General features: G+C 31.5%; 1 protein-coding gene across 7 annotated transcripts in view; it reads left to right on the top strand.

Annotated features, from left to right (window-relative positions):
- The window catches only part of LOC132724548 (ras-responsive element-binding protein 1-like), a 61467-nt gene that overhangs the window by 27161 nt on the left and 20782 nt on the right, over positions 1-13524 (top strand). For 4 of the 7 annotated variants that reach the window (XM_060709418.1, XM_060709417.1, XM_060709424.1 and 1 more), the window contains exons 2-4: positions 3687-3784; positions 8460-8873; positions 10151-10249. In XM_060709418.1, coding sequence (XP_060565401.1) covers positions 3687-3784; positions 8460-8873; positions 10151-10249 — 611 coding nt within the window. Of the gene's footprint in view, positions 1-3686; positions 3785-7976; positions 8131-8459; positions 8883-10150; positions 10250-13524 lie in introns of those variants that run through there. The other 3 variants (XM_060709423.1, XM_060709422.1, XM_060709420.1) reach the window with 3 other exon arrangements.

Below are 13524 nucleotides of genomic sequence, written 5' to 3'. Positions count from 1 at the left end.
TTTCAGTTTAGAATTCTGAATATACAACAGATTAGCATCTTTACTCATCAGGTATTGTAGTATAAAATGGCATCTAATCTATAAAATGAAATTTCATACGTACTTTACAATAAACGTACATATTTCAATGGATTTTTTCAAGTGGTCGTTCTCAATGGTATTGAATAAGTTTGTATTATCTACGACAGATGAATGCGTTGAGGAGGCTGGGGCATGTTTAAACGGGAGTCGCTGATTTAATATCTTCTTCCCATTTATAATGAAAGTAATCATGGGCACCATTGTCACTTTTCACGAAAAATTAAAGATGGTGAAACTTGACAACATTTCAGCTGACTATCATTACTATATTGAAATCATGAACTTTTTGATGATGTATGACCCTGTTAATGTTGAATTGCCTAAAAAATTCTGATTCATTTATTTAGTAGAAGCTTATGAAACTTAGGTATTTGGTATAAATCTGTCAATTTTTAAAGTAATTAAGGCACTGGTATGATTTTAGAAGATGATATTGTCAAGACATTTTAGTAATTGATGATTATTTCTTAGTAGACATGAAGTATGTACATTGATTAAACAGTAGATTGATTCAAAAGTTTGTTTATAAGCTTATAGTTTCCTACAAAATCCAAACTAAGATAAATTGTACAAACTAAGAAATTGTCAGTCAATTTTAATATGGTATGTACAGTTGTGCACCAGTCAAACATGACTCCAACTCCACCATCACTTTGGCAGTGCGGAAGAATCGGGGGGAATAAGCGTAGTTTGTCTCTGCACAGTTGTGTCTATATTTTGATAGAATATTTCCATCTCAAAAGTGGAAGAGCACTAAGTAGGTATTTTATTAACTATTGGAGCCTTTGCCCAAAGTGGGATAATCCAACAGTCAAAGTTATTGCTTTTATAAAAGTCTAATAGAAGATGTTTGAAGAGCAAAAAGATGTTTAAGAGCTTGAAAGATGATTAGAATTGGAAAATTTAATGGGATGCAGTTGGATCTGATGTGCAAAAATATAAAAGTATTTTAGTTGTCTGGGTATATTGTGTATATATCAATATATGAATGTTTAATATTTTATTGTGATTTAAGTGTAAATGGTAGAGGCTATTTTAAAATGTGGTATTAGGGCATTTTAAGATGTTTTAGTGGGCAGCAGGTTGTTGGATATGAACAAACACTTAGTATATTACCAGATATCCTTGTTTTATATGCGTTACTTCCCCAAGTACATTAAATGGATTATTGTGCGATTTTGTTGGGAGATAATTTTTGAAAGGTTTTATCATTAAAATTTTATGGAGCCAGTCTGTTCTTAAAATCATCTTTGAGAGTAAAGAGGTGACGCAGTCTGACAGCATAGTTTTGAAGTAATTTGTTTGTGCTCGCGTTCAATAAGATTTTATCCTTGTGATATAATTTATCATAACTTGTACTTGCAAAATCAATTTCAGCACTTGGGGACATCGAACAAGTATCTTGTATCCCAAATTTATTGATGTGATTTAGCGAGGTCTGATCTTAAATACCAGCATTCCATAGATACTGACTGGGTTACAGCTCATTTTGATTGTAAGAGGGGTTTTTTTTAGCCCACGTTTCAACTTGTTCGATAACCAGTCTCTTTGCGTGAGACAAGCCAAATGATGTTTAAGCGCTTTTTTTTATTAGATAAAACAAACAAGTGTATGAAAGGTTTATTGAATTTCCTGTCAAAACTATTCAATTACCTTAAGATCTTTGAAAACATGAACGAAAGATGTTGACAATTTTTCCGTTTCTGAAGAATTTCTCTAGCGCAAGATTGTAACGTTTTATTTGAAGTCGTGAAAGAATTTATGACTACTTACGCAGCTGCATTGAATTGATGAATTGCACAAATGTAAATATTTATCTTCAGAAACTGTTCAGTGTTATATTGAATTTTGTGTTGCAACACTTAAAAAAATGTTTCCATTTTTTTCCCCAATGATTTCAATTTTGTGGGAAAAATTCTTTGCAGGTAATTTTCTGCTATGTGAAAAAGGTGTGGTGATGTTTTTTGTTAAATGATATTAATGGTGGGACTATAGAAACAGTGCACGCTGATTTTACCAAGCTATGACAAAGTTCTATTGAAATATTGAATATTTATTTTTATATCACTTTGACATTGTGTTGTTTCTATGTTATTAAGCATTGTTCAAGAATACTAAAGAATGCCGTCAAAAGGTGCAGTTGTAAAGGACAGAAGTTTCTATAAGAATTGCGCCTCAAAATTGTCTAAATATAGAACCTGCATGGTCTGTATCATACTAGAAGGTCACATTTAACCTCCAGATACTGAAGAGCTTATCAAAACTTACCAGGTGCAGTGTCGTCTGCCCGATGCAAGTTGTGGTGAAAATTTTTACGTCTGCCCTGGGAGTTTGGACAGCTGATGGGGACTACTTTCACTGATATTCATACACTATCTGTTAAAATAAGTCCCTCCACATCACCATCTTATCTGTGACAGTTTGTGGCCACAATAGAACTAGGTTATCTCTCAGACTTCTGAAATTGTTTGCAACAAATGATTTCTTTAGCATAATATTAATATAAGGTTATCAAAGTGTTCAGTTGACGTGAGCTTAGTACATGTACACTGATAGGCAGTGTCACTTTTCTCACAAAGTATCAGCAGATGCTAAAATGTGCAACATTTCTCACTAGGTTTTCAGAAGTTGCATAAGTATTTAGATTTAAAATTGTGTTCAATTTTTTGGCTTCCCACTATCTGTTATCAATTTGGACATCTTCAATTTGAAATAATAGTATTGATAAAATGTGGGTATGAATAGAACATGCATAGCGTTTTAGGTACACTTAAAATACACCAAGAATAAGATAATTTGTCTCTTTTGTTGGCGCATCTTTTCAATTTGGTCATTGATTTTGTGGACCACAATTACGATAAAACTTTAAATGCGTCCTCTGCCAAGTTAGATTGATGTCTGATGTAAGAAATAAGTCTTTATATTCGCAATAATTATCGGCAATTATATTTCTATAACCTTGCATGTCAAGACGCTGACTTTAAAAGCTTATGGTATTGGCGTCTGCTTCGGATGACATGCATTCATTTATAATGATTTAAAACATAATTGCATGAAATGATTCAATACGGTGTATAAGATTTTGATTTGTCATGATATTTTTTGTACCAAGATGATTCAAGACTGTATAGATTATACAATATAAAGATCATAGATGTTATGAAATAGTCCTCGAAATTTTTATTAATCTCATAATAGAAACAGAATAGGTTGGTCACTGTTAGGTGTTTTATTTATGTAACAAAGAACTTGAAACATTTGATTTGATTTCCTACAATGGCTGTTGAATTCTTTCAAGTGAGAAAGCTGTCCAGCCATGTTATAGATGTATGATAATTTTTCCACCCAAGGCTGAAGTAATGTAAAATTTTAGGGTTAATCTCCACCAGTAAAAGTTGGAAGTTGTTCAAAAAATATTTTTTGTGAATTAATGAAATAATTTAATAAATTGGTCAATTTAATGAAAAAATATTTCCTTAAAGGCAATGGTACCAATTTATTCAACTCAACAATGTATTTATAATAGTCAATAAAGATATTTTAATTTCATGTCAAACTCATCCTCGACATTCAGAAATCTAATAAAATTTATTTTCTATTTTTAGCATATGAAGATGATGTTGGGACTGTACAAGGAGAAGAAGTCCTGGTTCCTATCTCACAGACAAATGGACACAGTCTGTCTAACTCAGAACAGGAAAGAGTAAGCTCCCTTTTCAAACTAAGAAACTTTTGTGGAAACCAGACTCACAATGGTATGGTGGCATAAAGGGGACATCAGAAATATTTTATCTATCATGTGCCCACGGGATAGTTACTACGTGCGCATGAGATAGCTACCAATTGCGTATGCAATGTGTGCGCACATAATAATTGACCAAAGTAGGGGCTATTGCATGCGCATGTAGTATTTATTGCTTGCACACGTGATAGATAACATATTTCTGATGTCCCCTATATGCCACCGTACAATGGTGACTCTTTTGGAAATTTGGAAATTTTGTTGACCAGTCTAAAAATTAATTGACTATTTATAGTATCATTTTAAAGATGATCATTTAAAATCTTTTTTCTTTCAGACTGGATTCAGTTTAAGATAACAAGCGGCTCAAATACTTAAAAGTATTTGATTGGCAAGATGGCAAAAATTTAACAAATAGGATTAAATTATTACTTCCTGTTTCGGAAATGAAGTAAGATGGTATTTCATGTTTAAAAAAAATACATTGCATGTTAATTTAGGTAATCATTATTACTAAATACACTTTTAAGAAATTTCCGTTGAAAAAAGTGTTTTGAAATAATATACATGTACATTCATGTGAAAATAAATTTTACCAGTTTCTTTTTTTTGAAAGAAGTTTGAAAATTTGATGTAAATTTTGTTGCCGCCCACAATGCTGAGCGTTCTTGTATGATGATAAATCACGCGGATTTTAAGATTTTCATCACATTGACTAGTTGATACAATTATACAATTGTATGGTTTTGGGAATAAAGAAAGATTGCGTGGTTGTTGAAATCCGTTGTAAAAATTTTGATAAATCATTTTCCGATTAAAATCCTTGAGTAATTTATATAATGATAATTACGGTCATAATTGTATCGGATCTGCAAGCATTCCACATCCTTCGGTAGAGAGTTTCGGGTAACGGTAAATAATCGAGCGTCAAGGATAACCAATTATTTCTTTGGCCCAGAAAGTATTAAGAGATGAAACAAGTTTGAATTGAGTTGAATTACCTTTTATATAAAGCTTAGATTCATTTCATACTTTAATTGGACAAAATATCAAGTTGAAAATACATAGATGAATTAATTGAGTGTGAATTCACTTGAAAATTGCACGTTCAGACTTATGTGTAACGAACATTCAAGGATAATGGCTTGAATTAAAAAAAAATGTTACCAAATTCTGTTATTGAAATAAGCATTATTATTTTTATTTATGAATATGTTATAATAGCTTTGCAGTAAATTATTCTTTTTGTTGCTGATTCAACGCCTAAAAAATTTGAGATCATATATAATTTTGCAAATTATGAATAAAACCTTAATCGAAAACAAATCATGTCCTTTGATGGGTTGTGCATTAAAACGAGCTTCTTTCCATTCAATCCTTAAAATGGACTTGCCAAATATAATAAAATGGACTCGTCCATATTTCAATCTGGACAAAACCATTCAATATTTTGAGGGAGCACAGTTTACAGATTAGCACTGAATGCACAGCGGACAGTGCTGACCATGTTCAGACCACATGGATGTGCCGGCTCAGATCTTAGTCTGCTCTGGTGGCATGGGTACTACAAGAGGGTACGTTAAGTCACTGACAGCAGGCTGTAAAGTGTTAAAGATAAGCTTACCTTTTAAATTGTGAATGTATGTTAGTGTGAAGTGTGAAACTATTTATAATGTAATAATTGATCTCTTAGTGACATCCATTTATTTCTTTGTGATTCTGGTTTTAAATGTTCTTTCAAAAGGTTATTTTAAATATTTCCGCACCACACACACAGGCTCCGACTTGTTTCAGGTAGACATAATTATCACCAGATGAATGGTTCGGCCTGGAGTCTTAGGGAGTTTGAACAAGATAAAGTAAATATTGCCAGAGCTGAACGGCTGATTTAGATAACATACATTGTATATTTATGTACATATATTCCAACTTTCTAACGTATCCATGAAAAGCTTTCAATCCCTTTCAATAATAGGCCAAATACGTAAAAACTTGCTGCTGTTAGGTACATGTCTTTTGGAGTTGATATACATAAAAATGTTGGTCCTTAATCTTGATTCTTCTAATTATTTGAGCCGCATCACGACAAAACCAACATAGTGGGTTTGCGACCAGCATGGATCCAGACCAGCCTACGCCTTCGCGCAGTCTGATCAGGATCCATGCTGTTCGCTATCAGTTTCTCTACTTGTTTTAGGGTTAAAAAAAGTGTAAGCGAACAGCATGGATCCTGATCAGACTGCGCTGATGCGCAGGCTGTTCTGGATCCATGCTGGTCGCAAACGCATTATGACACGGCTCATTTGTCTTCAAAACATTATTATTTTAAGGGGAAAAATTGCGTTTATTCTTAATTGAACTTTGTAATGTAAATGTTAGCTAAAAGGTTTATGGATGTTAAAATGAGTGAAACAAAAGTGAAATGAATTATTTGTTTTTCTTTAATTAATGACCTGCAGGTGTTATCATAAATTATTCAATTAAATTATTTTCTGAAAAGTTCACTTCTCTGTTTATTACTATGTAATATCATTATATTTCTCTAAAACTGACTTATTTATTTAAATAATTACTCTAATATGACAGTAAATGTGATGTTGCATTTAGATAAAAGACAGTTTTGAAATAATAACAGAAATGTCCTTTAAGTGGACATGATGGAAATGTTATCGTCGTAGAAAATTTGGTCAAGATATAGATGTAAAATTTATATTCACAGAAAATTATCAATAGAACTGAAAAATGCTGCCTAAATGACCATACACCTGGAATGACACTAACATGTCACATTGAAGGTTCCATGATAACCGTGTATGAACAAAATTTCAAATTCAAGATAACACCATTTTCATGTTTAAATGTTGAATTCTGCGGGGTGTGGACAGTAGTTTGCACTTGACAGTAACTCACATGATTAGGCTCAATCAAACCGAGCCTGCAACATTCTCAATTTTGCTGTTTTGGGCCTTCTTTAGGGATTCTTATTTTCTCTATTTTACAATTTACATTTTCAAGTAGCACCTTGACGTGGTGGAACAGAAAGTGATGAGCCTTTGATAATGGTCAGTTCCAAAAAACAGAAACTGGACAAATCTTTAAATGAAATTTAGCAGGTTACTGAAAATATTATTTTCTTGGAATATTTCTTTAAAAAGAAATATATAGCAAAATATATAGTAAAATATAGTGGGGGTAAAAAGTATGTAAATAATGTTTACAATTGCGAAAACTGAATTCAAAAGGTTAGGGTTAAAAAATAAGTAGAACTGAAAATAGACATTGAAAACTAACAATTATTTAGGTATTGCCTATAGATTATATTGAAGCATTGGTTTGGTACAGAGTAGGGTTAAAGTAAACCTCAAATTCACGAGTCTGCATCTAGCTATATAGCTGCATTCTAGCGTTGCCAAGCAGATATCAATGTACCTCCATTATTGACTTTATCGACCAAAAACAATCCATCAACTAATTTGTTTTTTTTCCTTAAATTTTCTACATGTAAAGTTTTTATGATGAATATGTTATTACAATAATTTTTTTTTATGAAAAAACATTATAAGAATGATTTTGATAAATATTTCAATTGGTTTATCTATTTTGTAATATTTTGCAATAATTTAATAATTTGTGAAAAAATGACAACAGCTGTACTAATATGATGATTAAAGTTTAATCACGGACATTTTGAAGGATTTACTGTTAATGATTCATACTGGATGTAAATGATCATTCAGTTTATAATCATTTAGATTGTCTAGAAAAAATAATTGTTGATTGGTTAGACATAAAGTCTGCTGTAGGAAGGAGTCTATAATTCATACATGATAATGATCGCGATGTACTTAAAATGAAAAGAATGCATCATTTTACAATTGTTTTCTTGTATATAAATAAGTCATGTTGTTTTACCTGTATCAGGTATAGAGTTTTGTGGCCGTTTTTTTCCAGCTAATTTGTTCTAATTGGTTATTTGTAAGTATCTGACGCCCCCAATGAAGGCCATCGTATAGCGTGACTAAACTAGCTTGTCTCCGCTGCGACTCGATTTTATTGCGGTCAAAAAGTTTTAAACGATGGGTTTCTTTTATTAAATTATGAATAACCAATTGCATTCTTAAGCGATGCTTTCATTTCGGGTATTATAAAGACCAGTAAATAATGGTTGCGTCTAGTATTATATAGTTAAACATTGGGATGTCAACACGGAGTTAAAACTTGAAAAGGGCTCTGAAGATTTTATCATTTAAAGTACGGACACTGAAGGATTTGTAAATACTGATGAAAGCATGGGAGTTTCAATAAAGGTAGCAATTGTCGTCATTTATTTACAGTTTGACAGGCAGGAACTTTTCTCTGGATGATGTAGAATCTTGTTTAAGAGAAATTAAACAAAATATCCGATTTTTTTCTTCTTCTTCTTCATATTTTGGATTTATTGATAGATACAATTGGTTATTTGGTACACAGGGAAAATATCACCAATTACTATAATATTGAATGAATTGCGAAAGTTATGTGATATTTCTTATTGAATACTCTCAGAAAGGTGTTTAGAGTCATACAAAAATAGTTAAGTTATATATAACAAAATGTCTTTTATTTTTCTAAAGTTTGAATTAACATTTATTTACAGGACGATGACACAGACTTTGGAGAGTTTGCTCCCCTGGTGATGGACACGGGACCTAGTCAGAACGAGGAAATGTTGGAGAAGTTACGTCCACAATCCCCGAACAGTATTACAATACACAAAGAACTTCCACAGTTTGCTCAAATTCCACGACCTGAACCTATTAAGCCATTGCCTATCATTCCATCACATAAGGAATCAAAATTATCCAGTTTTAGTGACAACGAAAGCAAAAACATTCCAAATTTCATTCCATCGGCATCGTTATCACCAGTAATGTCTTCCACCGTGTCGAGCTTCAGCGGAAACAGTGGACCACCCTCACGTGTTGCCACGCCAACAACACCATCAAATATAGATGAAAACTCCAAGTCAAGTTTATCATCATCAGGGAATGCGATGAGACGTGGTACTAAGGTAACCAGGGTAATGTAGACATTTATTATAAGGTGTGATCTCCCACGTCACTGTTTTTTTTTATTATTCAGTTTTGGAATAATGCAAACCACTTCATTTTGATTTGTCAGAAACAAAACTTTCACTCTTGAGTGTGTGTTTTTTTCCAACACAGGGATTTTGTTTATTTTGTAGATTTTGACTACATTTTGTTTTGAAAATGTCAAACTCTACAAAGTCACCCAGTAAAACTGCAAGCAATGACCTAGTTTTCGTTGATTCTTTTCCTGTTTAGCGGTGGGAGAGGTGTTAAAAGCTTAACTATTTGTTTAAGATAAAAATGATGTGTTAACTTGCAGACTTTACTGATGTCACTCATTTATCTTTTATCTGAGTTTTTCAAATCTATACAAAAAAATGACCCTACCACTCACACCTTATACTTGGTGCCTAACAACCTATTTCCATGACAACCATGTTAACATGGTAACCACTGTTTGACATAGATTTGATGTTGCTGTAGTGTATTTTTCTCCATAATTTTGTGTACTGTATCTTTTATGATTGACACTGTGTGAAGTTTTCTCATCTGTTATTTTTTTCACCTTTTCTACCTTTCATTACCACTAATCAGGGCTATTTGTTACAGCTGTTTTGATTGGATAATCCTTGAAGTAAAATCTAACATGCTTGTGTGGCAATTTTAATATAATAATTTTTCTGCCTAAAATAAAAGAACAAGACTGAAATTATTTAGGGAAAGATCACTCCAAAAATTTAAACTTAAAAAAACCTGAAAGTGTTTGTTTAAATACATTTATGTTTTTATTACTTTTTTGCTCTCAGTACTTTTTTGGTTTTTACAAAAAAAAGTGTCGTACACACAGACAGATTTTATGAAGGATTATAATGATTTGAAGTTACAAGATTAATGACTGATTGTAGCGGTCTTTGATAAAGATAGATTTATCCTCTCTCTTTATTCTACCTCTAGCTTCTGCCTATCTGTCCATAGATTTTATAAATTTAACGTTGGAAGGGAGACTAATATGTGTAATCTGTTGACCCATTTTAACTTAATACAAAATTTTAAAATTCCAATACAGTGTAAAACCAGCATTAAGTCCCTTAGCTTGAGTGGATTTGGTCGTAAAGGTACGACAGTGATTTCTTAAGGCATTGTTATGATTAGGGTAAAAAAAAAGTAAGGATTTGTGTAGTTAAGGGATGATTGGTGCAAATTCTCCAAGAATTGTGTTAATTAGTTTGCTAGGGCTAATTTTATGTTGCATTTTCAGAACTTGGAGAGGGACACAGCTGAAAATGATGAGAATCTGGATTATGATTCAGATTTTGATGATCTTGAAGAATTACTTAGTGAACTTATAAAACATAAGGTATCGTCCAAAGTGTACTTTATGTCATGTAATCCTGCAATAATATATTCAAGACAAATCTACCCCGGGGAATGCGGTACTATGCATGCATGTTAAACTTGAGGGTCTCACACGCTAAATACTGTAGTTACTGCAATTTTTTTTTTTTAATGAGTTACAATATACTTAAATTCAATAGTTTCTAATTTTGATTTTGCCATAGCGCTTGTAGTATTCACATACAGACTTTGTCAATGTTTTATGATTTAAATTGTAAATTTCTAAAACTGTAGTAATGAAAGTTATGAATAAGGCACACGTTTATGTATTTATGAGAAAAAAAATGCTTGACTTATTTAAGTTTATATTCTAACAAACATTATCTAACCCAATTCTTGCATGCTTTTCCTCAAACTTTATAACCTTGACCCTATGACCCTTTGACATTGCCTTGCATGCTTTTCCTTAGAAAGTACCCAGTTACCTTGAACTTTCACCTTTCACAGCATTATAATCCAACTTATTCTGTAGTCAGATGACCTTGACCTCTAATCTTTGACCTTGCTTATATTCACCTTTAGTTATAAATCATAGGTGATGGTGCTTATTTGTATGCTGCTTTAATCATTTAAAAAAATTGTTATTTTCAGCTTTTTTTTTACTTTTTTTTTTTGGCTCAGGCACAAAATTTTATTGTTTGTACAGTAAATAATGTTAGTACTGTAATTTAAATGACTATTCAAAGTCTAATTTAACAGTTTATAGAAAAAGTGCTAAAAAAATTTAAACTTAGTTCTTGTAATTTTGGGAAAGAAACATTTGAAAAGGGTAATTAATAAGTATATTTTAATTAATACATTATTTATGTAAGATTTATTTTATATTTATTGGTGTTATTTATAAAATATTTATTTAGGTTTACCCTCCGTCCGTCTGTCCGTCCGTCTGTCAGTCCGTCCGTCCACAAAACTGGATCCCGCGATAACTTGAAAAGTACTGAAAATATTTTTATGAAACTTGATATATGGATAGATGGCAGTATGGAGATTATGCACGTCTTTTTCTTTTCTTCCTATGTTGAAAATTCTGGTTGCTATGGCAACAAATAGACTGAAAATATGGCAAATTTTACACATAAACTGGATCCAGTGATAACGCAAAAAGTACTGGAAATATTTTTATGAAACTTGATATATGGATAGATGGCAGTATGGAGATTATGCACGTCTTTTTCTTTTCTTCCTATGTTGAAAATTCTGGTTGCTATGGCAACACATAGACTGAAAATATTGCAAATTTTACACATAAACTGAATCCAGTGATAACTCAAAAAGTACTGGAAATATTTTTATGAAACTTGACATGTGGGTAGATGGCAGTCTTGAGATTATGCATGTCTTATCTGTTCTTCCTATTTTGAAAAAATATTGGTTGCCTTGGCAACAAATAGGCTTATAACATGGCAAATATAACAATATTTGTGATTAGTCAAAAAAGAGCTGAAACTTTTTATGAAATTGCATCTTTAATTCCAGAGTTATCTCCTCTTTAAGAATTTTGCTTTTTAAAATGTTATATTTTGGTAACAGGGATGTTTCAAATATTAACTTTAGAGTGTCCTTCAGTCCGTCTGTCTGTCTGTTCATAAAAACTTTTTCCTGTGATCACTTTTAAAGAACATTTCCAACACTTAAAATAGAGAAAAATTTACACATTAGTGAATGGCCAATGGCCCTTCAGAATGCTGATGGGGTTCTATCTGGTAGGGGACTTATGGATTGCTTGCAATACTATGATAATTGCTTGTTTACTATGTTAATGAATTAAAAAAAAAAAAAAAAACTTTAATTTAAGATTTTATGTAAAGAAAACATTTAAGTGTTCATTATTCTAAGATATTAAATTTTGGACAATTTTGTACCTGAGTAACCTTTCCAAATAATTCTGCATGCTTCGTAATTTTTCGCTGTTACGGTAACTATTGCATGGTTTAATTATATGCGCAAACTCTTGACATTTTATGTTAAATAATACTTATTATATATATCATAAATGCACGCAAAATATCAAATTTATAGTTGTGTTTTCCAAATAATTAGGATTCAGGCTGGATACAGTGTCGTCTAAGGAGCAGGATAAATAATTTATCATGATGAGCTCATTTGCATATTTAAAAGAGCCGTCTCTGTCTCCGCCACAAATGTTACGTTGCATATTTTGAAATATTAAAAGTTAATGCATGACAGTATATTAATAATGACGAATATTTTTTGAAAAAATCGAGACTTCAGGAAGTGTCGGTTTGCCGTTACAGAATTTTTGCGTTACGCCACATTTGAACGTGAAATTTCTTGAATTAGTTATTTCGTTACATCTTGTTTTTCGATTGTTTATTCACAAGTTCATGATTATTAATATTGTCAGTAATTGATGCATGAATTAAGTCAGGTAGTGTTAATTGTTTACAATTAAGAGGCTGTAGCTTTTCATTGGTAGTATGAGATAATTTGGGATAGGAGGTAATTTCATTTATTATGATGACCACATTTATATCCTTAAATGAAACTGATGTAATATTTTTAAATGATAATATTAATTTTTGTAATAATTTCTAGAGACGTACGTTTGAAAGTGTCTTGCATGTGCAGCATGTATTTTATTTCTATAATTGCAATGCGAAGAGTCTTAATTAAATAAATGTATTAAACTGATATAAAAATTTAAAATAAGAATTGAAACAATAAGAAAATAAAACCAAGCAACTGTATCAAAACTCAAAAGTATAGGCCTCAGGTTAAGGCTGGACTGGCTCTTACTCTGGTTATTTCTTTGTCCGAAATTTTACGTATTTTTTTTGTGTACATGTTGTTTGATTGTGTACTATGTGTAGCAATATTGCCTGCAGCATAGAATAGTTTAAATATTGGAGAAAAAAAACAACAATTTTATTGCCTGGTTTAAATTGATTTATTAATGATAGAATAAACCTGAGACATTTATCATTTAATAAATCATAAGATATTTAATGAAACACTGGAGATGAAAATCATTAACTGTTTTAGACTTGTTTATATTGTACAAAAAAATGATGGCTCTAATCAAATGTTCCTAAAATTCAAAACAGGGTAAATCCATTGCTTATGGGTTAAATGTATTATATGTAAATAATTAATTGAACTCTTGAAAATTCAAATTTGGGCTTTGCTTAACTATTTAAATTGTTTAACATATTGAGGGTTAAGTAAATTTGATATTTTCTCTACATGACCACTGCCCTTAAACAAATACTAGAATTT

This window comes from Ruditapes philippinarum, unplaced genomic scaffold (assembly GCF_026571515.1).
Source record: "Ruditapes philippinarum isolate M1 unplaced genomic scaffold, ASM2657151v2 ctg257_1_1_1_1, whole genome shotgun sequence".
Classification (NCBI taxonomy): domain Eukaryota; kingdom Metazoa; phylum Mollusca; class Bivalvia; order Venerida; family Veneridae; genus Ruditapes; species Ruditapes philippinarum.
This window is presented reverse-complemented; position numbering and strand designations above follow the sequence as displayed.